General features: G+C 42.7%; 1 protein-coding gene across 1 annotated transcript in view; it reads left to right on the top strand.

Moving 5' to 3' along the window:
- Positions 1 to 2771: 2771 nt before the first annotated feature.
- nt5dc1 (5'-nucleotidase domain containing 1) overlaps positions 2772 to 23670 on the top strand; it is a 665771-nt gene continuing 644872 nt past the window's right edge. The window contains exons 1-2 of the mRNA XM_063033647.1: positions 2772 to 2910; positions 11943 to 12034. Of these exons, the coding sequence (XP_062889717.1) occupies positions 2818 to 2910; positions 11943 to 12034 (185 nt within the window). The 5' untranslated portion in view covers positions 2772 to 2817. The remainder of the gene's footprint in view (positions 2911 to 11942; positions 12035 to 23670) is intronic.

Below are 23670 nucleotides of genomic sequence, written 5' to 3'. Positions count from 1 at the left end.
CCATTTGACCCATTGATTCTGCACATCATTCAATTGTAGTTGATTTATTTTCCCTTTTAATCCCATTCTCCTGCCTTCTCTCTACAACACTTGAAACCCTTAATAATAAAGAACCCTTCAACCTGTACGTAAAGCCTCAATACCACCACCATTTTGTATCATTTGCAGACTCACTAACACCTCCAACATTCATATCCACTGTTCAGGTGTTGTAATTTATGATTCGGAGGCAATGAATCAGAATCAGAATCGTGTTTATTATCACCGGCATGTGACGTGAAATTTGTTAGCTTAGCAGAAGCAGTTCAATGCAAAACATAGTATAAAAATAATAATAATAAATAAATTGCAGTATACATATATTGAATAGATTAAAAACATGCAAAAAACAGAAATAATGTATACTAAAAAAGTGAGGTAATGTTCATGGGTTCAATGTCGATTTAGGAATTAGATGGCAGAGGGGAAGAAACTGTTCCTGAATTGCTGAGTGTGTGCCTTCAGGCTTCTGTACCTCCTACCAGATTGTAACAGTAAGAAAAGGGCATGCCCTGTGTGCTAGAGGTCCTTAGTAATGGACACTACCTTTCTGGGACACTGCTCCCTGAAGATGTCCTGGGTACTTTGTAGGCTAGTACCCAAGATGGTGGAGCTGACTAGATTTACAATCCTCTGCAGCTTCTTTCAGTCCTGTGCAGTAGCCCCCCCCCCCCCCGAATACCAGACAGTGATGCAGCCTATCAGAATGCTATCCATGGTACATCTATAGAAGTTTTTGAGTGTATGTCAACATGCCAAATCTCTTCAAACTCCCAATGAAGTACAGCCGCTGTCCCACCTTCTTTATAACTACATTGATATGTTGGGACCAGGTTAGATCCTCAGATCTTGACACCCAGGAACTTGAAACTGCTCACCCTCTCCACTTCTGATCCCTTTATGAGGACTTGTACAATGTACCTGTGCTTGTTCTTTCATTTGTTCATTCACTCTCTTATTAATGGTAGTAATGTTTTTTCTCACAATGGCATTGAGCTGCGACCTCTGAGTCTTGGCTCAGATTTCAGTCGTTCGTTATGACGTAGGTGATCATTGTCTTTCAGTGATGATTGTTCTTGGCAAATTTTTCTACCCAAGTGGTTTGCCATTGCCTTCTTCTGAGCAGTGTCTTTACAAGATGGGTGACACCAGCCATGATCAATACTCTTCAGAGATTGTCTGCCTGGTGTCAGTGGTCACATAACCAGGACTTGTGATCTGCACCACCTGCTCCCATGACTTCATGATTTTGGGTAGATGGGGATGGGGGGTGCTATAAGCAGCTGCTACACCTTGCCCAAGGGTGACCTGCAGACAAGCGGAGGGAGGGAGCACCTTCCTTTGGTAAAGACGTAACTCTAGCTCACCAAACAACAGGAATTCTGCAGATGCTGGAAATTCAAGCAACATACATCAAAGTTGCTGGTGAATGCAGCAGGCCAAGCAGCATCTATAAGAAGAGACGCAGTCGACGTTTCAGGCCGAGACCCTTCGTCAGGACTAACTGAAGGAAGAGTGAGTAAGGGATTTGAAAGCTGGAGGGGGAGGGATAGAGCCGAGAGCTGGACAGGTGATAGGCAAAAGGGGATACGAGAGGATCATGGGACAGGAGGTCCGGGAAGAAAGACAAGGGGGGGGGTGACCCAGAGGATGGGCAAGAGGTATATTCAGAGGGACAGAGGGAGAAAAAGGAGAGTGAAAGAATGTGTGCATAAAAATGAGTAACAGATGGGGTACGAGGGGGAGGTGGGGCCTTAGCGGAAGTTAGAGAAGTCGATGTTCATGCCATCAGGTTGGAGGCTACCCAGATGGAATATAAGGTGTTGTTCCTCCAACCTGAGTGTGGCTTCATCTTTACAGTAGAGGAGGCTCTAGCTCACCACCCAGGTTTAGTTGTTTTATAATTATATATTTTTTATGTTTGTAGCATCTCATGACGTAATTTTAAAGAGAAGGAGAGGTGTCAGGCCAGATCCTGAAGTCAGGTAGCTCCTCAGGAATGGTCTTTAGTAGATGCAGTGGGCACTTCCCATTTGAACGTACCCTCAGATGCAAAGTACACTTATCCTGGAGGACCTACTCAGTTGTTCATCCAGTACCAAAACACCAAATCCTGTACCCACCAATCTCATAATTTGCTTCCAGACTATCAGATGCAGAGTCCTCAGCCTACAGTATTCAGGCGCTACACTGGATTGTCAGTTAAGACCTTCCCATGGGGGTAAAGACCTTTCCCAAATGAGGATGACACATCAGGTAATGATACTCCCTCTAGTATACCCCTCTCTCATGTTTCTCAGCTGGGTAGCCTTTGATGCAGAGCCCCCTCCACAAGATGCCCTGTCAACACTTTTGTACCCAGAGACACCAGCTATGTGTTGTAATCCCATGCCCATTCACAAATCTTCTGGGCCCTTCTCACTGGAGTCCTTGATCCCAGAAGCAGAGAACTCCTCACTGTACTTGTGCAGTGTGGCAGTAATCTCAACAAGGGTGTGCAAGGGACCACATTTCTGGCGTCCTGTCCTCCCTTCCCCTCGTTGTTCCCCCAGAGCACTCGGGCCTCACCTGCTGTTATGGGTAGAGAGGATCATGTCGGACCCCCGCCTCAGGTGTGAGTGTACAGATCACATCCCCACCCCTCCCGCGGTACTCGGGCCCCTCCCCCCTCTCCTCCTCCCCACGGTGGCGTTGACGCGCGTGCTGCGGCAGTCAAGTCAGTGCGGAGGGCGGGCGGGAAAGAAGGAAGGAGGGAGTTTGCTGTAGGCCGCCGTCGCCATGGCCGAATACTTCTCGCTGGCCGACTGTGATGTGATCGGCTTCGACCTGGACCATACCCTGTGCCGGTACAACGTGACCAGCACCTTTGCGGTGAGTCTGTTGGCGGCGGGGGCGCTGCTCCCCACCTCCGGCCCGGCCTACACTGCGGGTAGCGCATGATGCCGCGGCTGAGGCGCCAAGCCCGGCGGGCTGAGGAAGCGGCAGCGCGGCCCTGCTCGGTACCGCGGGCGGCAGACGGGGGAGATCCAGGCAGCTGCCGCCTGTATCAGCAGCGCGGCAACATGAAGCCGGCTGAACACCTTCGGCGAGGGTCGGCTTGTTTATGTTTTGCAGTCGTTTCCCCCTCGAGATTCCTTCTGATATCAGACCGGAGCATTTACTGAAAGTAACTGAATTTTATTTATAAACGTGACACCCTTCACCACGCCCCCTCCATCTCCCACCCACCCATAGCAATACTGGAATTTTAGCACCGAATCCAACTTTACATCTTGTTACTCGTACGCGGCAGGCCATTCGACTGATTACTCGTCATGTTTTAGATCTCTAACGGCGGGGATGGGGTTGTGGGAGGGGGTAGTAATAAATTTCTAAAAAGCCTTTGAACTATTTCTCTTGTAGTTGCTTTGCCTGCACCTGCACCTGCCCCTGCCCCTGCCCCTGCCCCTGCTGCACGATCTTTTCGCCGAAAGTGGGACGCAAGAATGAATGGTTGTTGGGGCTTAGTTGATCAATCCGGTTCACGTCTCGGAGTAACCACTTATGCAGTAAATTGATTTGTCTTGAAATCCACTCCCGATACAGTAGAAAAGTTACACACTACAAGGTCACACAAACGGTGGTAGGGATTAAAGGTGCATTTTAAACATTTCTTCACGTGGGCAAGTCATTGAGTCCAGAAGAAGAACTGCGGTCCGAAACGTCGACTGTTATTCATTTCCAGGATGCTGCCTGACTTGCTGAGATTCCCCCAGCATTTTGTGTGTGTCGCTTGGATTTCCAGCAACTGTAGAATTTCTCCTGTCATTGATTAGATGTAGAGCTGGAAGCTTCTCCGTTTGCTGATAGTCAACTGTTAAGTCAGTAACTGATAAGATTGGATTTGTCCAGCTTTTTGTGTACAGAATCTTTCTGGTAGTGTTTTATTTTGCTGTGGTACAGTTGCATTTCATTTAGAAGGTTCCAGTGGATGCATTTGGAACAGCCTTTACTTTGTAGTTAGAAGTATGGCTAGTTCTGGTGGATACTGTCCTGTGCTTGGGATATTTCTTATTCTATCAGAATCAGGTTTAATATAATTGGCAAATGTTGTGAAATTTGTTGTTAGGTGGCAGTACATTACCATACATAATAAAAAGCTGATTTACAGTAAATATATAATGTTAAGTAGTGCAAAAGGAGAAAAAAATAAGAAGTAGAGGTGGGTTCAATGTCCATTGAGATGTTGGTTTTCTGTGGGCATACTCAGCAAATCTATAGAATAGCAACAATAACAGGATCAATGAAAGATCAACCGGAGTGCAGACGACAATGAACTGTGCAAATTCAAATATAAATAAATAGCAATGAATAATGAGAACATGAGATAGAGTCCTTAAAGTGAGATCATTGGTTGTGGGAACATCTCAATGGATGAGCAAGTGAGTGTAGTTACCCTCTTTTGTTCAAGAGCCTGATAGTTGAGGGGTAGTAATTGTTCTTGAACCTGTTGGTGCGAGCCCTGAGGCTCTTGTACCTTTTACCTGGTGGCAGCAGCAAGAAAAGAGTATAGCCTGGGTGGTGAGATTCTCCGATTTTGGATGCTGCCTTCCTATGACAGCATTTCATGTAGAACTGCTCAGTCGTTGGGAAGGCTTTTCCTGTGGTGTACTGGGCTGGAAAAAAACCTTTTGTAAGATTTTTCCGTTCAAAGGCATTCGTGTTTCCATACCAGGTAGTGATGCAGCTTGTCAATACACTCTCCACTGCACATAGAAGTTTTCAAAGTTTTTGATGTCACGTTGAATCTCTGCAGCGTCCTAAGGAAGTAGAGGTGCTGCCATGCTTTCTTTGCAATTGCATTTACATGCTGGGTCCAGGAGAGGTCCTCTGAAATAGTAACACCCCGGAATTTAAATTTACTACCCCTTTTCTGCTCTGATCCTCTGATGAGTACTGGCTTATGGACCTCTGGTTTCCCTTTCCTAAAGTCTAGAACCAGTTCCTTGGTCTTGCTGACTTTGAATGAGAAGTTGTTGTTATGGCACCGCTCAGCCACATTTTCAATCTCCCTCCTGTATGCTGATTTATCATCACCTTTGGAGAAGAAGCTGTATGTGATGTGAATGTTGCAGGCAAGGCCAGTGTGTAATGCTCATTCCTCAATATTCTTGAGAAGATGTTGATGAGGCTTTGTAACTTTTCCAGTGAAGGTAACTCCCACATTACATTCAGATGGAAGTTCAAAGATTTAGACCTGGAGATGATGAATGGTTGGCAATACATTCCTAGGTCAAGATGGTCTATGAGTTAGAAAGGAACTAGGCAGGTATTTCATGTGCCTGGTCTCCTTGCTGGTACGGGTCATTGGTCTGGGAGATGATGTTGTGTAAATTTTGATTAATAACTGCAGTTTATGGGGCAAGGGGTTAACCACAATCTGCAACACATGGGTTGCTTTGTCTTGGATCATGTTGGAGCAGCACTTGTTCAGGCAAGTGAAGAGTATTTCCTCATGCATGTGACATGAATTGTAGCTGGTGGAAATGTGGGATCTTTTCATTAAAAAGTCATTTAGCTTCAGATCAGCTTTTACAACTGCTGTATTTATCTAACTGGCCAGTTGAGTTTCATGATAATTCCTCAAATATTGATGTCAATGGATGTGGAAGTGTGTACATGACAGTCTCTGAAGAAAATTCTATTAAAAGTGGTTAGATTCACTCTTCAAGAGGTGGTCAATATATGGAGTTCCAGTGGCATAAATGTTACTTTCCACTCATTAGCCATGCCTGAGCATTTTCTGGGTTTTGTTGCATATCTGGAGTCCAGCAATCTGCAAATGTATAATTTTGATTTCAAGATGGAATAAAAATCATTGATGGTTGGGCTGAGGATATTACCCTGAGGAATTTTTGAAGGCATTTCCTGGGGCTGAGATGATTGAAATCCAAAACAATGGTATGATTCCAACTGTTAGAAGATTTTTCTCCTGATGTCCTTTAGTTTAACTAGAACATCTGATACCACATGGTATCAAATGCCATCTTCAAGAAATAGGCAATGACTTGACACATCATCTCTGGAACACATTGGGACCAAGGCTTTGTCGACCTAAAGAGCCAAGTGGTCTAGGTACTGAGCTATAGAAATGCAGTTAAATTCCATGAAGTGTGATGGGAAAAGAAGCCAATTTTACTGTGATACTGTGATACTGTAATTTCATTTGGGATCAATAAAGTATACTAGACTTAAGTTGACATCCTAAAGAGGCACGCCATTTTATAAAAATCGCTTGTATTTGTTATTTCAATTCATAATTCAAGTCAGAATAACCAATGTCAAGATAAAAGGAGGCATTTTTGTTGGTCCACAAATCAAACAGTTCATCACTGACGGGCAATTCAAAGAACTTCTTGTGGGACCAGAGAAAAGTGCATGGAAGGTATTCAAGGATGATAGAACATAGAAATCTGCAGCACATTACAGGCCCTTCAGCCCACAATGTTGTGCCGACCATGTAACCTACTCTAGAAACTGCCTCAAATTTCCCTACTGCATGTACCTATCTAAGAGTCTCTTAGAAGACCCTGTTGTATCTACCTCTACCATCTTTGCTGACAGTGCATTCCACACACCCACTTCTCTCTGTCTGAAAAACTTACCTATGTAATTACCCTTATACTTACTTCCAAGCACCTTAAAACTATGCCCCCTTGTGTTAGCCATTTCAGCCCTGGTGCTCTCATCCTCTGTCGCTCTAAGGAGAAAAGGCCAAGTTCACTTAACCTATTTTCATAATGTATGCTCTCTAATCCAGGCAACATCTTGTAAATCTCTTCTACACTCTCTCTCTATATAGCCACATCCTTCCTTTAGTGAGGTGACCAGAATTGAACACAGTACGTGTGGGGTGTAACTAAGGTCTTATCTAGTTTTAACATTACCTCACGGCTCTTGAACTTAATCCCACGGTTGGTGAAGGCCATCACACTACATGCCTTCTTAACCACACTGTCAAACTGCCCAGCAGCTTTGAGTATCCTATGGACATGGACCCCAAGATCTTGCTGATTCCTCCACACTGCCTTCCCATTAATATATTCAGTCTTCAAATTTGACCTACCGAAATGAACCACTTCACACTTATCTGGGTTGAACTCCATCTGCCATTTCTCAGTCCAGTTCTGCATCCTATCGACGTCCTGCTGTAACCTCTGACAACCCTCAAGACTATCCACAACATCCCCAACTTCTGTGTCCTCAGCAAACTTACTAGTCCACTCTTTTACTTCCTTATCCAGGTCATTTATAAAAATCATATAGAGGAGGGGTCCCAGAACCCCTGCAGAACACCACTGGTCACCATCCTCCATACAGAGTATGAACCATCTACAACCATCCTTTGCCTTCTGTGGGCAAGCCAATTCTGGATCCACAAAGCAAGGTCTCCTTGAATCTCATGCCTCCTTACTTTCTGAAGGAGTCTTCCATGGGGAACCTTATCAAATGCCTTACTGAAATCCATGTACACTACATCCACTGTTCTACCTTCATCAATGTGTTTTGTTGCACCCTCAAAGAATTCATTCAGGCCCAACCTGCCCTTGATAAAGCCATACTGACTATCCCTAACTAGATCATGTTTCTCCAAATGCTCATAAATCCTGCCTCTCAGGATTTTCTCCAACAACTTGCCACCACTGAGGTAAGACTTACTAGTTTATAATTTCCTGGGTTATCTCTATTCCCTTTCTTGAACAAGGGATCAACATTTGCAACTCTCCAATCCTCCAATACTTCTGTCACTATTGATGATGCAAAGAGGCTCAGCAACCTCCTCCCTTGCTTCCCACGGTAGCCTGAAATACTTCTCATCTGGTCCCAGCAACTTATCTAACTTAATGCCTTTCAAAAGCTCCAGCACATTCTCTCAATGCCTATATGCTCAAGCAAAAAAATTGTTGTCCAATGTTTTCATCTATGCCTGTTGATTTTTCTGGCATCATCTTGTCCACTCATCGACCTGAGATTGGTCCCCTGCCTTTATGATAATATTGGAGTGTATATTTTGTACCATTAGGTCATGCGTTGAATTCCGGCTTTCATAATTTCATATCAGTGAAGCTTGTTTCCAGGCAACAGAGCTTGCACTAATTAACAAGGAGAATGTGAAACTCCTCCAGTTGCTTGCAGTAATTATGAACTGGTGTACTTGAACATATAATTGAAATTTCATAAGTTTCAAGCAAGATGTAAGTGACTAGTCATCCATATTTGAAAATCATTAAGTAGTCAAGTACTCTTATGTACCTGCAGCTCTTTCAATCATAATTTTCAATATCTTCTCAGGGTAATACTTGTTAAGACTGTCACTCAGTAGTGATTTGTCTTGTAAAAGATTTTTATTTAAGATTGTTTGCAGGAAGGCCTTCCCAGAAGACACCGCCACGGGAAAAGTAGAAATTAATTAGTCAGGTTTTTTTTTGTCGAATGCTTATTTCTTGCAAAACTCAACTAATATGTTGAAGTGGGAAAATTTGTTTTAAGGTGGAATTGATCCTTAAGAGCAGGGGTTCCCAAACATGGACCCCTACTATTACCGAGGAGTCTGTGAACCTCAGTTTGGGAACCCCTGCTTTAGAGTTACGCACCAGTAGCATAATTGATAATTGTATCAGCCATTCAGCAAGAATTGTTATGTGGCATCTGAATGGTTTAGTAACTTAGTTTGTTATTGTCATGTGTAGTGAGTTGTAGTGAAAGACTTCTGTTGTGTATGCTATCCGTACAGATAATTTCATTACAACAGTGCGTTGAGGTTGTACCAATATCAGAAAGCAGCATAAAGTGCTACAGTTACAGAGAAAGTGCAGTGCAGGCAGTCAATAAGTTGCAAGACCATAATGAGCTTAAGTGTTCATCTAATCATAAAAAGGACTATTCAATAGTCTTATAAGAGCAGGGCAGAAGCTGTTCTTGAACCCAGTGGTATGTGTTTTCAGGCTTCACCTGATGGGAGGTGAGAAGAGAGATTGTCTGGGGTAGGTACGTTTGTTGCAGACTCTTGTATTGTCCAAACAATTTAAAAGTGGAATTGTAATAGAAGGTGCATGCCTCATATGTGTTGGATACTGACATCATTGTGGCGTATTCATACAATGATACCACAATCGTTCGGCTGTTCTAACTTTCTTGAGTGGGTGCCTTTTAATTAAAAATGAAGGAGATTCATTTTTAAAATGATATAAATAGAAATAAGTATTCTAGATGTAATTATTCAGGTTTTTATATGTAAGATTTTTCTTTTTTAAACTCTTAATCTGTTTATAGCAGAGGGATGCCAATTCTTCCTCCCAAATCATTATCTGAGAGTTGAATGTTTTGCAGTGTAGAGCATGATCCTGTTGTAGTAGTACCATAATAATTAAACCCTCGGAAATATCCTGAATGCAATTAAAATTATCAATTTTATTTTCCTATCTGAATTATTTCAATAATGGTTTAGCACAGACGTTCATTTCAAGCCACTGCAGAGAGGCCAAATTTCATCCAAATGATTTGGACTGATAAATGCAGTTTATAGACGAAACACAAAGAACTTCATAGTGTACAGTTCTATATTTATTTAAAATTCTGAAGCCCTATACAGTATTGGCACAGCTTTAAGGGATGTGGATGCTCTTGTGGAGTAGATTTTTCTGTTGCATCTTGGCTTTGCTAGGGAAAATGTGGATTTGAACTTCAGCATGTTTAGCCATTTGGATGTGCAGTGGTGCTAGAACGTTTGTGAACCCTGCAGGATTTTCTGTATTTCTGCTTAAATAAGACCTAAAATGGGATCAGCTCTTCACACACGTCCTAAAACTAGATAAAGAGAACCCAATTAAATAAATAACACAAAAACATTATACCTGTTTATTTATTTATTGAGAAAAAATGATCTAATAATACATGTATTTGTTGGAAAACATATGTGAACTTCTGGGGTATTGTCTTCTACAAAAGCTATTTGAACGCAGCAGGCCAGGCAGCATCTCTAGGAAGAGGTACAGTCGATGTTTTGGGCTGAGAGCCTTCGTCAGGACCCAATTCCAGCCCCTATTCCAGCATCTGCAGATTTCCTCATGTAAAGCTATTTGAAGACAGGTGTTCCAGTCAATAAGATGAGATTGGAGGTGTGGGTTGTAGAGGTGCCCTGCCCTATCAAAAAGACACACAAAGTCAGGTTACTGACAGAGCTTGCTCTGTTTATGTGCACCATGCCTTGACCAAAATAACTTTCAGAGGACCTTAAAAAAAGAATTGTAGAGATGTATGAAGCTGGATAAGGCTACAAAAGCATTTTTACAGACCTGAGTGTTCAGCAGTCCACAGTAAAAGAAATTGTGTACAAATGGAGGAAACTGTACTGTTGCTGTTCTCCCTAGGAGTGGGCATCCTGCAAGGATCACAGCAAGAGCACAATGTGCAATGCTGAAGGAAGTGAAAAAGTACCTAAGGATAAGAGCAAAAGATCTGCAGAAATCCCTAAAACTTGCTAAAGTCTCTGTTCATGTGTCCACTATAAGAAAAACACTGAACAAGAATGGTCTCTGTGGAAGTACACTGCAGAGGAAACCACTGTTCTCTTAAAATTGCATGTCTCAACTTTGCAAAAGACACCTGGATGTTCTACAATGCTTATGGGACAATGTTTTGTGGACAGATGAGACAAGAATTTAACTTTTTGGCAGAAATGCACATTGCTATGTTTGGAGGTAAAAGGGTACTGCACACCAACACCAAAACCTCATCCCAATTGTGAAGCATGGTAGAAAGAGCATCCTGGTTTGGGGCTGCTTTGCTGCCTCAGGGCCTAGACAGCTTGCAATCGTTGAGGGATCAATTAATTCAAATTTTATCAATACATTTTACAGGAGAATGTCAAAGTAGCAGTCTGTTACCTGAAGCTTCATAGAACTTGGATAATGCAACAAGACAATGATCTGAAAGACAAGAGTAAATTAACAACATAATGGTTTAGACAGAAGAAAATTTGTGTTTGAAAAGGCCGAGTCAAAGTACTGACCTTAATCAATAGAAGATGTTGTGGAAGAACCTGAAGCAAGTAGTTCATGCAAGGGAACCTCCAACATCCCAGAGTTGAAGCAGTTTTGTAAGGAGTAATGGCCTAAAATTCCTCCAAGCTGATGTGCAGGACCGATCAACAGTTTGGCTGAAGTTATTGCTGTACAAGGGGGTCAGACCAGTTAATGAAAACAAAGGTTCATATGCTTTTTCCAACAAATACATGGAATATTGGATAGTTTTTCTCAATAAATAAATGAACAAGTATAATGTTTTTTGTGTCATTTATTTAATTGGATTCTCTTTATCTAGTTTTAGGATGAGTGAAAATCTGATCACATTTTAGGTGATATTTATGCAGAAATAGAGAAAATTCTACCACGTTCACAAACTTTCTAGTACAGTAGTATCTAATTTGTGAGACTGTAAATGTTTTTAAATTTCAAATATTTCAGTGGAGAGGCTCAATTACAATTACAAAACAAACTCTTAAGGTTTGTTGTAAAATGTAAGTATGTTCCTCTTGTTTTAGTTATATATTCCTTATTGATAAGAAATAAAAGAATAATTATTTATATTATTTACTACAAATTGTTACCAAATAGGTGTCTGTTTGCTGTATGAGGTGTGAAATAGCAGTTATTATGTTAAGATTATTCTCAAAATTCCAAACAGCTAAACAAAAACTTCTGAGATCTGAGTCTTGTCTCTGAAAAGTTATCATATATACAAAGTGACAGTATTTCCTGAGGACACAAGTTTGTGATTCCTCTAATTTCTAGTTAGCTCTCTGTTACATCATTGAAGACACATGATATTGCCAGTATTTATTGTAAACTTTGTTTTTATTCCAGCTAATTTATGACAGCTTTGCTCAGTACTTAGTTGAACAGAAAGGCTATGACCAGAAACTTATGACAGTGACTCCAGACTCTTGGGATTTTTGGTAAGTCTTTTTGTTTTCACTATTTATAGGTGCTAAAAAAAGACTACTTGCCTTTACCCTGTATGAAATTACCAAAATTTTGGGTAAGACCAAAATAAGAACAAATTCCAAGTTAAATATTTTCATTTTGATCGTTAGAGTAAAGATTGTTGTGTGAAAGCAATAATATTTAGTTGGGGCAGGAAAGGTGGTAGGGGGAGACAAAGCATTTAACATTATGGCTGCTGAGTGTGCCGGGCTTTAGATGTTTCAAAAACAGAGAGGGAAGCAAAAGAGGTGGGGGCATGGCATTGCAAATTAGGATAGTGTCACCGCTGCAGAAAAGGAGGAAGTCATGGATGGATGGTCTACTGAGTGAGTGTGGGTAGAAGTCAGAAACAGGAAAGGGGCAATAACTCTACTGGGTGTTTTTTTATAGACTCCCAATAGTAACAAAGATATCAAGGAGCAGATAGGGAGGCAGGTTCAGGAACGGTGAAATAATGAAAGGGTTGTTGTGATGGGAGATTTTAACTTCCCTAATATTGATTATCTCCTTAGCGCAAGGGGTTTAGATGGGGTGGAGTTTGTTAGGTGTGTTCAGGAAGGTTTGATAGATAGCTAGATAGATAGATACTTTATTAATACTTTATTAATCCCGAGGGGAAATTTGGTTTCTGATGCAGTATGTAGATAAGCCAACTAGAGGAGAGGCTGTACTTGATCTGGTATTGGGAAATGTACCTGGTCAGGTGTCAGATCTCCTGGGAGGAAAGCATTTTGGAGTTAGTGACCACTAAGGGAGGATGAACCCTGGGTGGCCTCCCAAGACTATGGTCAACGCACTCCTAGAAGACAGCGGCGTGGCTAATGTAGATGAAGTGAACACACTGATGAGGGAGAGGGAGAAGTGGAGAGTCCGTCATCGTGCCTGATGCCGGCCCCCTAGGCCTCAGTAGTAGTAGCAGCAGCAGCAGCTTCTCCACCACAGGGCTGGTGAGGGATAGGAGCAGATAATTTGGGAAACATTTAATTGGGATGGGGGAAATATGATGCTATTAGGCGGAATCTTAGGAGCAGATGTTCTCAGGGAAATGCACAGCAGAAATGTGGCAAATGTTCAGGGCACATTTGCATGGTGTCCTGCAGAGGTACGTTCCATTGAGGCAGGGAAAGGATGGTAGAGTTAAAGAACCATGGTGTACAAAGTATGTAGAAAATCTAGTTAAGAAGAAAAGCAAAGCTTACGAAAGGTTCAGGAAACTAGGTACTGTTAGAGCTCTGGAAAATTACAAGGGTGCCAGGAAGGAGCTTCAGAATGGAATTACGAGAGCCAGAAGGGACTATGAGAAGGCCTTGGTGAGCAGGATTAAGGAAAACCCCAAGGCATTCTATAAGTATTTGAGGAGCAAGAGGATGAGCCATGTGAGAATAGGACCAATCAGGTGTGATAGAGGAAACGTGTGCGTGGAGTCAGAGGAGGTAGCGAAGCTACTTAATGAATACTTTGCTTCAGTATTCACCAGGGAAAAAGACCTTGGCAATTGTGGGGATGACTTGCAGTGGACTGAAATGCTTGAGCACATAGACATTAAGAAAGAGGACGTGCTGGAGCTTTGGAAAAGCATTAAGTTGGATCAGTCACCGGGACCGGATGAGATATACAGGCTACTGTAGGAAGCGAGGGAGGAGATTATTGAACCTCTTGCGATGATCTTTGCATCATCAATAGGGATGGGATAAGTACCGGAAGATTGGAGGGTTGCAAATAAGACCATAAGACAAAGGTGCAGAAGTCGGCCATTCGGCCCATTGAGTCTGCTCCGCCATTTTATCATGAGCTGATCCGTTCTCCCATTTAGTCCCACTCCCCCACCTTCTCACCATAACCTTTGATGCCCTGGCTGCTCAGATACCTATCAATATCTGCCTTAAGTACACCGAATGACTTGGCCTCCACTGCTGCCCATGGCAACAAATTCCATAGATTCACCACCCTCTGACTAAAAAAATTTCTTCACATCTCTGTTCTGAATGGGCGCCCTTCAATCCTTAAGTCATGCCCTCTCATACTAGACTCCCCCATCATGGGAAACAACTTTGCCGCATCCACTCTGTCCATGCCTTTCAACATTCAAAATGTTTCTATGAGGTCACCCCTCATTCTTCAGTCTTCAGTCTTTGAGATGATTCAGTCTTTGAGATGATTCAGTCTTTGGCATGAAGTTAAGAATGTAAGATGTCAATGCAGGATTGTCTAATGTGTCACCTCGAGCCACTTCTGTCATTCAGTAAGACCTTTGCTGATCCTGTATCTTGCGTACTTCATTGTCTAATCTCCATTTTCTGATTCATATATACTCACTGAGCATTTGAAATCATCTGAGGATTTCAAAAACTTATAAATTTTGATGTCAAGACGGTCTTCATTTCCCATTTCTAGGGGGCCAACCTCTATAGAGGGGCACCACAGTAGCATAGCAGTTAGCACGACACTATAGAAGCTCGGGGCACTGGAGTTCAGAGTTCAACTCGACTGTTGTCTTTAAGAAGTTTGTATGTCCTTCCCATGAGCATGTGGGTTTCCTCCCTCAGTTCAAAGACGTATCAGTTAGTAGGTTAATTGTTCATTGTAAATTGTCCTGTGATTAGGCAGATTGCTGGGTGATATACTCGTTGGGCTGGAAGGGCCTGTCCAATACTGTATCTCTAAATAAATAAATAAAATCTTACCCTGAGATTGCTTGCTGATATTTTTTTTTACTCCAACTAGCTGGTTTTTGCACTGTACCTTATCAATTCCAAAGAAACCTATCACAATCAGATCACTTTTCTTTCTTTATGATCTCCAGTGAGCATTGGCAATCTTAATCATTCTCCTTTTGTGGGACATTCCTTTTATTTGAGGAATTAATCTTGTGATCTATGCCATACTAATTCTAAAACTTGCAAAACTGCATGATGTCATCTGCAGGCAAGGTACAGCCCATCCCAATGCATTTCAAATTATAGTTAGTGACTTTAACCAGGCCTCTGCCCAATTATCAGCGGCACGTAATCTATTGCAACAGAGGTCCCAACACTAGACCACTACTACACTACGATGAGGAATGCCTATCATTCCTTTTCTAGAACACATTTTGGCACATCAGATCATTTGGCTGTACTCCTGCTATCTGCATACAGACAGCATAAAAGGCAAGGCTTCAGAGGTCAACACAGCTAAGAGGTGGTCATGGAAGGCAGAGGAACAGTTACAAGATTGCCTTGAGTCAGTGGACTGGGTTGTGTTCAAGCACTTGTCTGAATATCTGAATTACTTCACCAGCATTGTAACAGACTTTATTAGAACAGCGTTCAGCCCAATCAGAAGCCCTGGATGAACCATGAAATCCAGAATTTGTTGAGGACCAGCTTAGAGGCATTCAAGTATGGAAATCAAGAATGCTACAAGAGGTGTAGATATGACCTCCGGAAAGCCATCTCATGGGTGAAGTGGAGATTCCGGACTAGACTGGAATCAATGAGGATGCTTGACAGCTGTGGCAGGGTTTGAATGCCATAACCTCCTACAAAATTAAATCTAGCAACATGGAGGACAGCAGAGCTTCGCTTCCAGATGAGCTCAATGCCTTCTATGTTTGCTTTGACCACCAGAACAGGGAGGGACCACTGTGCATCCCAGTGTCTCCCAGTGATCCTTTGATCTCAGTATCTGATGATGACATGCTTTCAAGAGAGTGAATCCAAGGAAAGCATCTGGTCCGGACAGAGTCCCTGGTCGAGCACTGAAAACCTGTGCTGACCAACTGGCTGGTGTGTTCACAGATATCTTCATCCTCTCACTCCAGCAGTGTGTGGTACCCACTTGCTTCCAGCAGGTTTCGGTTATACTGGTGCCCAAGAAGAGCATGGTAACCTGCCTCAATGACTGTCGCCCAGTGGCACTTGTATCCACACTGATGAAGTGTTTTGAGAGGCTGGTGTTGAAACATATCAGCTCCTGTCTGAGCGGTGACTTGGATCTCTTCCAATTTGCCTACCGAAGCAACAAGTCCATAGCAGATGCCATCTCATTGGCTTCACAGAACCCTGGAACATCTGGACACCAAAGATGCATATATCATGATGCTCCTTATAAATTACAGTTCAGAATGTAATACCATCATCCCTCAAAACTAATCAATAAACTTGAAGACCTGGACCTCAATACCTCCTTGTGCAGTTAGATCCTGGATTTCCTCTCTTGTAGACCCCAGTCAGTTTGAATTTGCAAAACATCTCCACATTCTCCATCAGCACAGGTGTACCACAGGGCTGTGTTCTTAGCCCCTGCTCTATTTGCTTTACACCTATGAATATGTGGCTAAGTACAGCTCCAACATCATATACAAGTTTGCTGATGACATCACTGTTGTGGGCTGTATCAAAGGTGGTGATGAAACAGCAGATAGGAGGGAGACAGAAAATTTGGCTGACAACAACGACCGCTTAGTCAATGTCAACAAGACCAAGGAACTGATTGTTTACTTTAGAAGAGGGAAACCAGAGGTCCATGAGCTAGTACTCATTGGAGAATCAGAGGTGGAGAGGTAGATTCAGAAATAGGAGACAGGATAGTGGTCGAAGGGAGTTCCGCAGGCATCTGTGCCGGGACCACTACTGTTTGTAACATATGTAAGTGACCTGGATGAATATGTAGATGTGGGTTAGTAAATTTGCAAGTGACACTAAGATTGGTGGAGTTGTGGATAGTGTAGAATACTGGCAAAGAATACAACACAGTATAGTCCAGTTGCAGGTATGGGCTGAGAAATGGCAGATGAAATTTAACCCAGATAAATGGGAGGTGCTACTCCTCAGAAGGGCAAACTCAAAGAGAAAATACACTATTAAGGGCAAGGTACTTTAAGAGTGTTGAGCAGAGAGAACTTGGGATCGACATTCATAGCTCCCTGAAAGTGGCTACACAGGTGGATGAAATGGTTAAGAAGAACTATGGAATGCTTGCTTTTCTTAGTCAAGGCACTGAGTTCAGAAGTCAGGAGGTGATGTTGTAATTTCATAAAACTCTGGTTAGACCACATCTGGATTACTGCTACAGTTCTGGTTGCCCCACTATAGGAAGGCTGTTGAGGCTTTGGAGAGGGTGCAGAAGAGGTTCACCAGGATGTTGCCTGGTTTTGAGGTCATGTGCTATCACATGAGACTGGACAGTGGAGGCTGAGGGGAGTTCTGATAGAGGTTTGCAAGATTATGAGAGGCACAGATAGAGTAAATGAGGAGTATCTGTTTCCCAGGGTTGAAATGTCAAATACTAGAGGACGTGCATTGAAGGTGAGAAGGGATAGGTCCAAGGGTGGTGTGAGGGCTAAGTTTGTTTTACTCGGAGAGTGGTGGATGCCTGGGATGTACTGCCTGGTATGCTGCTAGAGGCAAATACATTAGCGGCTTTTAAGAGAAGTTTGGATAGGCACATGGATGTAAGGAAGATGGAGAGGTTATGGATGTGGTGTAGGTAGGAGGGAGTAGTGTTTGGGTGTTTATGATTTGCTTTATAGCTGGTTTGGCACAACATTGTGGTTTGAATGGCCTGTACTGTTCTGTACACTTGTATGTTCTGTGTCCTACTCCTTTTTTATGCTTCTGTGTTAAAGATTGCCTCAAGAATCAGGGGAGAAGATTTAGGATGGAGATGAGGAGAAACTGTTTGTCCCAGAGAGTGGTGAATCTGTGGAATTCTCTGCCCAGAGAATCAGTTGAGGCTTCTTCACTAAATATATTTTAAGAAACAGTTAGAAAGGTTTTTACATAGTAAGGGAATTAAGGGTTATGGGGAAAAGGCGGGTAGATGGAGCTGAGTTTACGGACTGATCTGCCATGATCTGATTGAATGGCGGGGCAGGCTCAATGGGCCGGATGGCCTACTCCTGCTCCTATTTCTTATGTTCTTATTAAAATAATTGAGGTGGGGTATAATTGGAGGTTTCAGTGCAAAGTGCAATTACATGTCTCTGAGGGATCAATTTTGTTGAGAGTTGTGGCTGTGGTTGGGGAGAAGTCAAGTGGACATACAATACCGAAACGAGACATGTTGGCCTAGCACGTTGATCATCAAGTATCTATCTAGATTAATCCAATTTACCGGCACTTGATCTATCAAGTGCTCACCCTGGTGGTTCTTAACTGTTGCAAGAGCACTTGTTTTCACTACCCACTTATGCAGGATAGATCTTTGGATGACTCCAGATTCGTGCTACAAGTGTGGGAAAATAATTCATTGCTGAGATTTTTTAATTACATTATAGAAGAAAATGAAACCAGTTACATGAAATTTTATGCAAGTGTTTATTATTTCTGTGATAAAGTATTGGATGAGGGCAAATGTGTTCAACCAGGGCTGAAAATTTCATATACCTGTGCTGAATCCTGGTGCTTTTGTGATCCAAAGATTCTTTGCAAATTAAGAATGAGGCATGAAACTTGTTGCTTCTGATCATTTTATTAAATGTTACAAGGACAAAGACGACAAAGGGAGAAGCATGGTGAGAGACAGAGGAAAGAGAAGAGCAAGGAGAGAGCAGACGAAGAGAGCCAACGGAGGAGAAAAAAGAGAATGAACAAAGATGGTTTTGTCTTCTTATACCAGACCACTAAGTTCCAACAGATAACAAATAACCAATTAAGTAGCCAGATTCAAGTAATTGACTCCTGCCACTGAAACTAAGAAGCTTCCAGAAAAATAGAGAGACAACCATAACCACTGAGAAACATCCTGAACAATCACATGTATATAGGTGATTATATAAAAACACAAACAAATGTAGGAATGTTCGATAGTAAGTCTAGAGACAAATCCAACACCTGTTTGTACCCACTGTTTGCCTCACTGCTTTGATCTCTTCTTATTTGGTTTGGGTGCCCTGGCTCAAATCACTGCAAAGAAACCTTTTCTACTCTGAGCTGATGTCAGATCCGGTTTAACAAAATCTTGTTGATAGAAAACCTGTGAAAGATTATTAAGCCACTATCTGTGCTACTAACATTTATCAAATAACTTAATGTTTGTGACATGTGTAAACAACTATTTCTTACACATCAAAGATTCAAAGTTTATTTATTACCAAAGGATCTATAAATTATACACCTTGAGATTTCCCTGCTTTCGGGCAGCTACAAAAGCAAGAAACCTGAAAAACCTAATTGAAAATAAAAAGAAAGACCAAAACCACTGCACAGAAAAAGAGAAAAAAAAAATCATGTGTAACCTTCAGGTTTGGCCAGTGGCGTTAGTCAAGGGAAGATGGTCTCCGGCCCTGCCAAGCTTGTGAAGTCTCGTTTGTGTGGATGCTGCATGATGTGTTACCCTGTTACAAATCAGTACCATGAAATATCAGACAGTACACACCATATGCAATTAAATGATTGAGCTTTATAATTCTTAAATTGACTAGGGGCTAGTAAAGAAAACGAAACGAAAAAGGGCCCATTTTAATGAAACAGTCTAATGTGCACGTTGCAGCTCACGGTTTTCATGTCCGTTAGTTCTCCATCAATTTCCCCTGGGCGTCGTCAACTCCCGGCCCCATTCCGAGTCCACTCTGTCCTGCAGTCTATGACCTCTCTGTTCCGGCATCTTCTCTCTCCATCTTCCGGTGAACAAAAGAACATGAATACCTCACTCTCGGGCACACAAGAAAGAAAACATTCCCCTCATTGGACAGCGCACATTCCAAAGCCCCCGTTATCTCTAGTCATAACCCAAACACTGCTGCTGCAGAGAAACCATTGCAACTAGCAGTGAAACCTTTTCCAGGGTGTTACACATGCAAACAGTAGAACCAAGGAACAGCATCCGATCCATATTGAGTCTTTAGGTCCGTTCCTTGGAGCAGCCGGAGTAGGCCTAAGCCTCAGTCTCAGTAGCACAGCAACAGAAACAGTTGTCACGTACCTTGTGACGGGTTAAAGAACCAGCAGAAATGAATAACACTTTGGAGTCCAGTATTGCTGTTAACTAATAGTATTTATTAGTAACTACGCATTACTGTAATATTAATACTGTAATATTAATGGAGACTATGGAGCCATGAGGGAGGAGCTGGCCAAAGTTGACTGGTTGGTATCCTAGCAGAAAAGACAATGGAACAGCAATGGCAGGTATTCTTGGGAATAATGCACAAGGTGCAAAATCAGTTCATCCCCCGGAGAAGGAAGGATTCAAAGGGGGGAAAGTGGCCACAGTGGTTGACGAAGTCAGAGATAGCATAGCATTAAAAAAGAAGTATAACAGAGCTAAGGTGAGTGGGAAGACGGATGATTGGGAAATTTTTAAGGAGCAACAGAACTTAACTAAAAAGGCAATACAAGGAGAAAAAATGAGGTATGAATGCAAGCTAGCTAGGAATATAAAGGAGGATAGCAAGAGTTTTTTTAGGTATGTGAAGAGAAGGAAGATAGTTAAGAAAAATGTTGGGCCCTTGAAGAATGAATTGGGAGAAATTGTTATGGGAAACAGAGAAATGGCAGATGAATTTAACTTTGGATCTGTCTTCACTAGGGAAGACACAAGCAATCTCCCAGATGTATGCATGGGCTAGGGACATAGAGTAACAGAGGAACTGAAACAGATTGACATTAGGAAGGAAACAGTGATGAGTAGACTGATGGAACTGAAGGCTAACAAATCCCCAGGTCCAGATGGTCTGCATCCTAGGGTACTAAAGGAGGTGGCTCTGGAAATTGCGGATGCATTGGTGATCATTTTCCATTGTTCCTTAGATTCAGGATCAGTTACTGAGGATTGGCGAATGGCTAATGTTATCCCACTTTTTAAGAAAGGAGGGAGGGAGAAAACAGAGAACTATCGCCCTGTTAGCCTAACATCAGTAGTGGGGAAGATGCTGGAGTCCATTATTAAAGATGAAATAGTGGCATACTTTGATAGCAGTGATAGGATTGGGCCGAGCCAGCATGGATTTACCAAGGGCGAATCATGCTTGACTAATCTATTGGAGTTTTTCGAGGATGTAACCAGGAAGATAGATGCGGGAGATCCAGTGGATGTGGTGTACCTTGACTTTCAGAAGGCATTTGATAAGGTACCACATAGGAGATTGGTGGGTAAAATCAGAGCTCATAGCATTGGGGGGAGGATATTGACATGGATAGAAAACTGGTTGGCAGATAGAAAGCAAAGGGTAGCGGTGAATGGGTGTTTCTCGGAATGGCAGGTGGTGATTAGTGGGGTGCCACAAGGCTCGGTATTGGGACCACAGCTGTTTACGATTTATGTCAGTGATTTAGAGGAAGGCATTGTGAATAACATCAGCAAGTTTACTGATGATACTAAGCTGGGTGGCAGTGTGACATGTGATGAGGATGTTAGGAGAATTCAAGGTGACTTGGATAGGCTGGGTGAGTGGGCAGAAACTTGGCAGATGGCGTTTAATGTGAATAAGTGTGAGGTTATTCACTTTGGGAGCAAGAACAGGAAGGCAGATTATTATCTGAATGGTGTGGAGTTAGGTAAGGGAGAAATACAAAGAGATCTAGGAGTACCTGTTCATCAGTCTCTGAAGGTGAATGAGCAAGTGCAGCAGGCAGTGAAGAAGGCTAATGGAATGTTGGCCTTTACTACAAAGGGAATTGAGTACAAGAGCAAGGAAATCCTTTTGCATTTGCAGGGCCCTGGTGAGACCACACCTGGAGTATTGTGTGCAGTTTTGGTCTCCAGGGTTAAGGAAGGACATCCTGGCTGTGGAGGAGGTGCAGCGTAGGTTCACTAGGTTAATTCCTGGGATGTCCGGACTGTCTTACGCAGAGAGGTTAGAGAGACTGGGCTTGTACACGCTGGAATTAAGGAGATTAGGGGGGATCTGATTGAGACATGTAAGATTATTAAGGGATTGGACAAGATAGAGGCAGGAAATATGTTCCAGATGCTGGGAGAGTCCAGTACCACAGGACATGGTTTAAGAATAAGGGGTAGGTCATTTAGGACAGAGTTGAGGAGGAACTTCTCCCAGAGAGTTGTGGAGGTGTGGAACGCGCTGCCTCAGAAGGCAGTGGAGGCCAATTCTCTGGATGCTTTCAAGAAGGAGCTAGATAGGTATCTTATGGATAGGGGAATTGAGGGTTATGGGGACAAGGCAGGAACCGGGTATTGATAGTAGATGATCAGCCATGATCTCAGAATGGCGGTGCAGGCTTGAAGGGCCGAATGGTCTACTTCTGCACCTATTGTCTATTGTCTATTGAATACAGATATATCAACAGGTTAGCAATGAATATATATATATGTGTGTGTGGTGTGACGAAAGACCAAGTTATCAGAAGATTGATGCTAATGAGAGAGATGTGAGACAATGGAGTAGCATTCGGAAATGTTAATGAGAGACAAGAGAGATTAACGAAAAGAGACACAGTTCCGAGTATTGTCAGACCAGTTGTTTTGAACCTGAACTGTTTGAAGTTTGATCGACAGGCGATACCCCAGCAGGGGGATAAAAGGCACAGGTTCGCTAAGGCAAGAGACACCACGAGATAACGAGACCCTGGAAGTGCAGTGTGCCCCCACAAGTTGGTGGGAGATTTGCAGGTCTGGTCGCGGGACCGACTATAGACGCACAGGGTGAAAAGGTACGATCGGCGGGAACCTGGTGTGTGTGTCCGCCCTTGCCTGGGTGCCGGGTTTACCGCGGAAGGACGATCGTATCCGGAACGGAGTGGTCACAGTCGGTGACCTCAGAAGACAGTAAAAGGGGTCGCCCGAAAGCTAACTGCGAGGAACATCAAAGGTCTGTTTTGAATCAGGAAATTTGCATATTCACTCTCTCTCTCTCCAATGGCACAACAGCGATTACTGCGAACTGTACTAAGCTGAACTGAACTCTGCGTCACTTGAGACTGATCATTTTACCCCTAGACTGCGATAGAGCTTGATTGATTCCTATTATCCTAGTTCTGTGTACATGTGTGTTTTACCATTGCTAACCCGTTGCATTTATATCCTTACGTTTAGAGTACTGTGTTACTTATTTCTTTAATAAAACTTACTTAGTTCCAGTAATCCAGACTCCAACTAAGTGGTCCATTTCTGCTGGTTTGGCAACCCAGTTACCGGGTACGCAACAGTGGAGATATATGAAAATCAAGTTTCTTTAAGTCTAGGAGTAATTAGATAGTCTTATGATGATGAGTACAGTTCAGATCAGTTTGTGGTATTGAGTTGAGTAGTGATGGAGAGAGAGAGAAAGAGTTGAGTCTTCAGGTGAGCTAATGCCGTTGATCTTCCCGTTGTCCTCCGAAATCCTTTAGAAGTCACCGACTAACCACAACAAAGGGGACCATTCTTCTGTGGTGGAATTATCAACCCAGGCGAGGGTTGGACACACGAATAACTCCCCACCGGTCACACCCTTTTTACACTGCAAGAGCTACTGATCGATCTGCCTGATCGATCCTCCAAAACCCACCTTTTCTGTGGGCACAACAAAGCTCATTCAGTGTCCAAAACCATGTGTCTGTAGGTCTAGCATCTGACCTTCTATTTATTTCACCGTGCTGAGTACCAATTGTATCTCAAGTAGCTCCTCCCTTCTCTCTCTGTAAGGACTTACAAGCAGGCAGCATCCTTGTAGAAAGTATAAACAAAC

This window comes from Mobula hypostoma, chromosome 2 (assembly GCF_963921235.1).
Source record: "Mobula hypostoma chromosome 2, sMobHyp1.1, whole genome shotgun sequence".
Lineage (NCBI taxonomy): Eukaryota > Metazoa > Chordata > Chondrichthyes > Myliobatiformes > Myliobatidae > Mobula > Mobula hypostoma.
The sequence above is the reverse complement of the archived record's forward strand: the minus strand, read 5'-3'. Positions and strand labels throughout refer to the sequence as shown.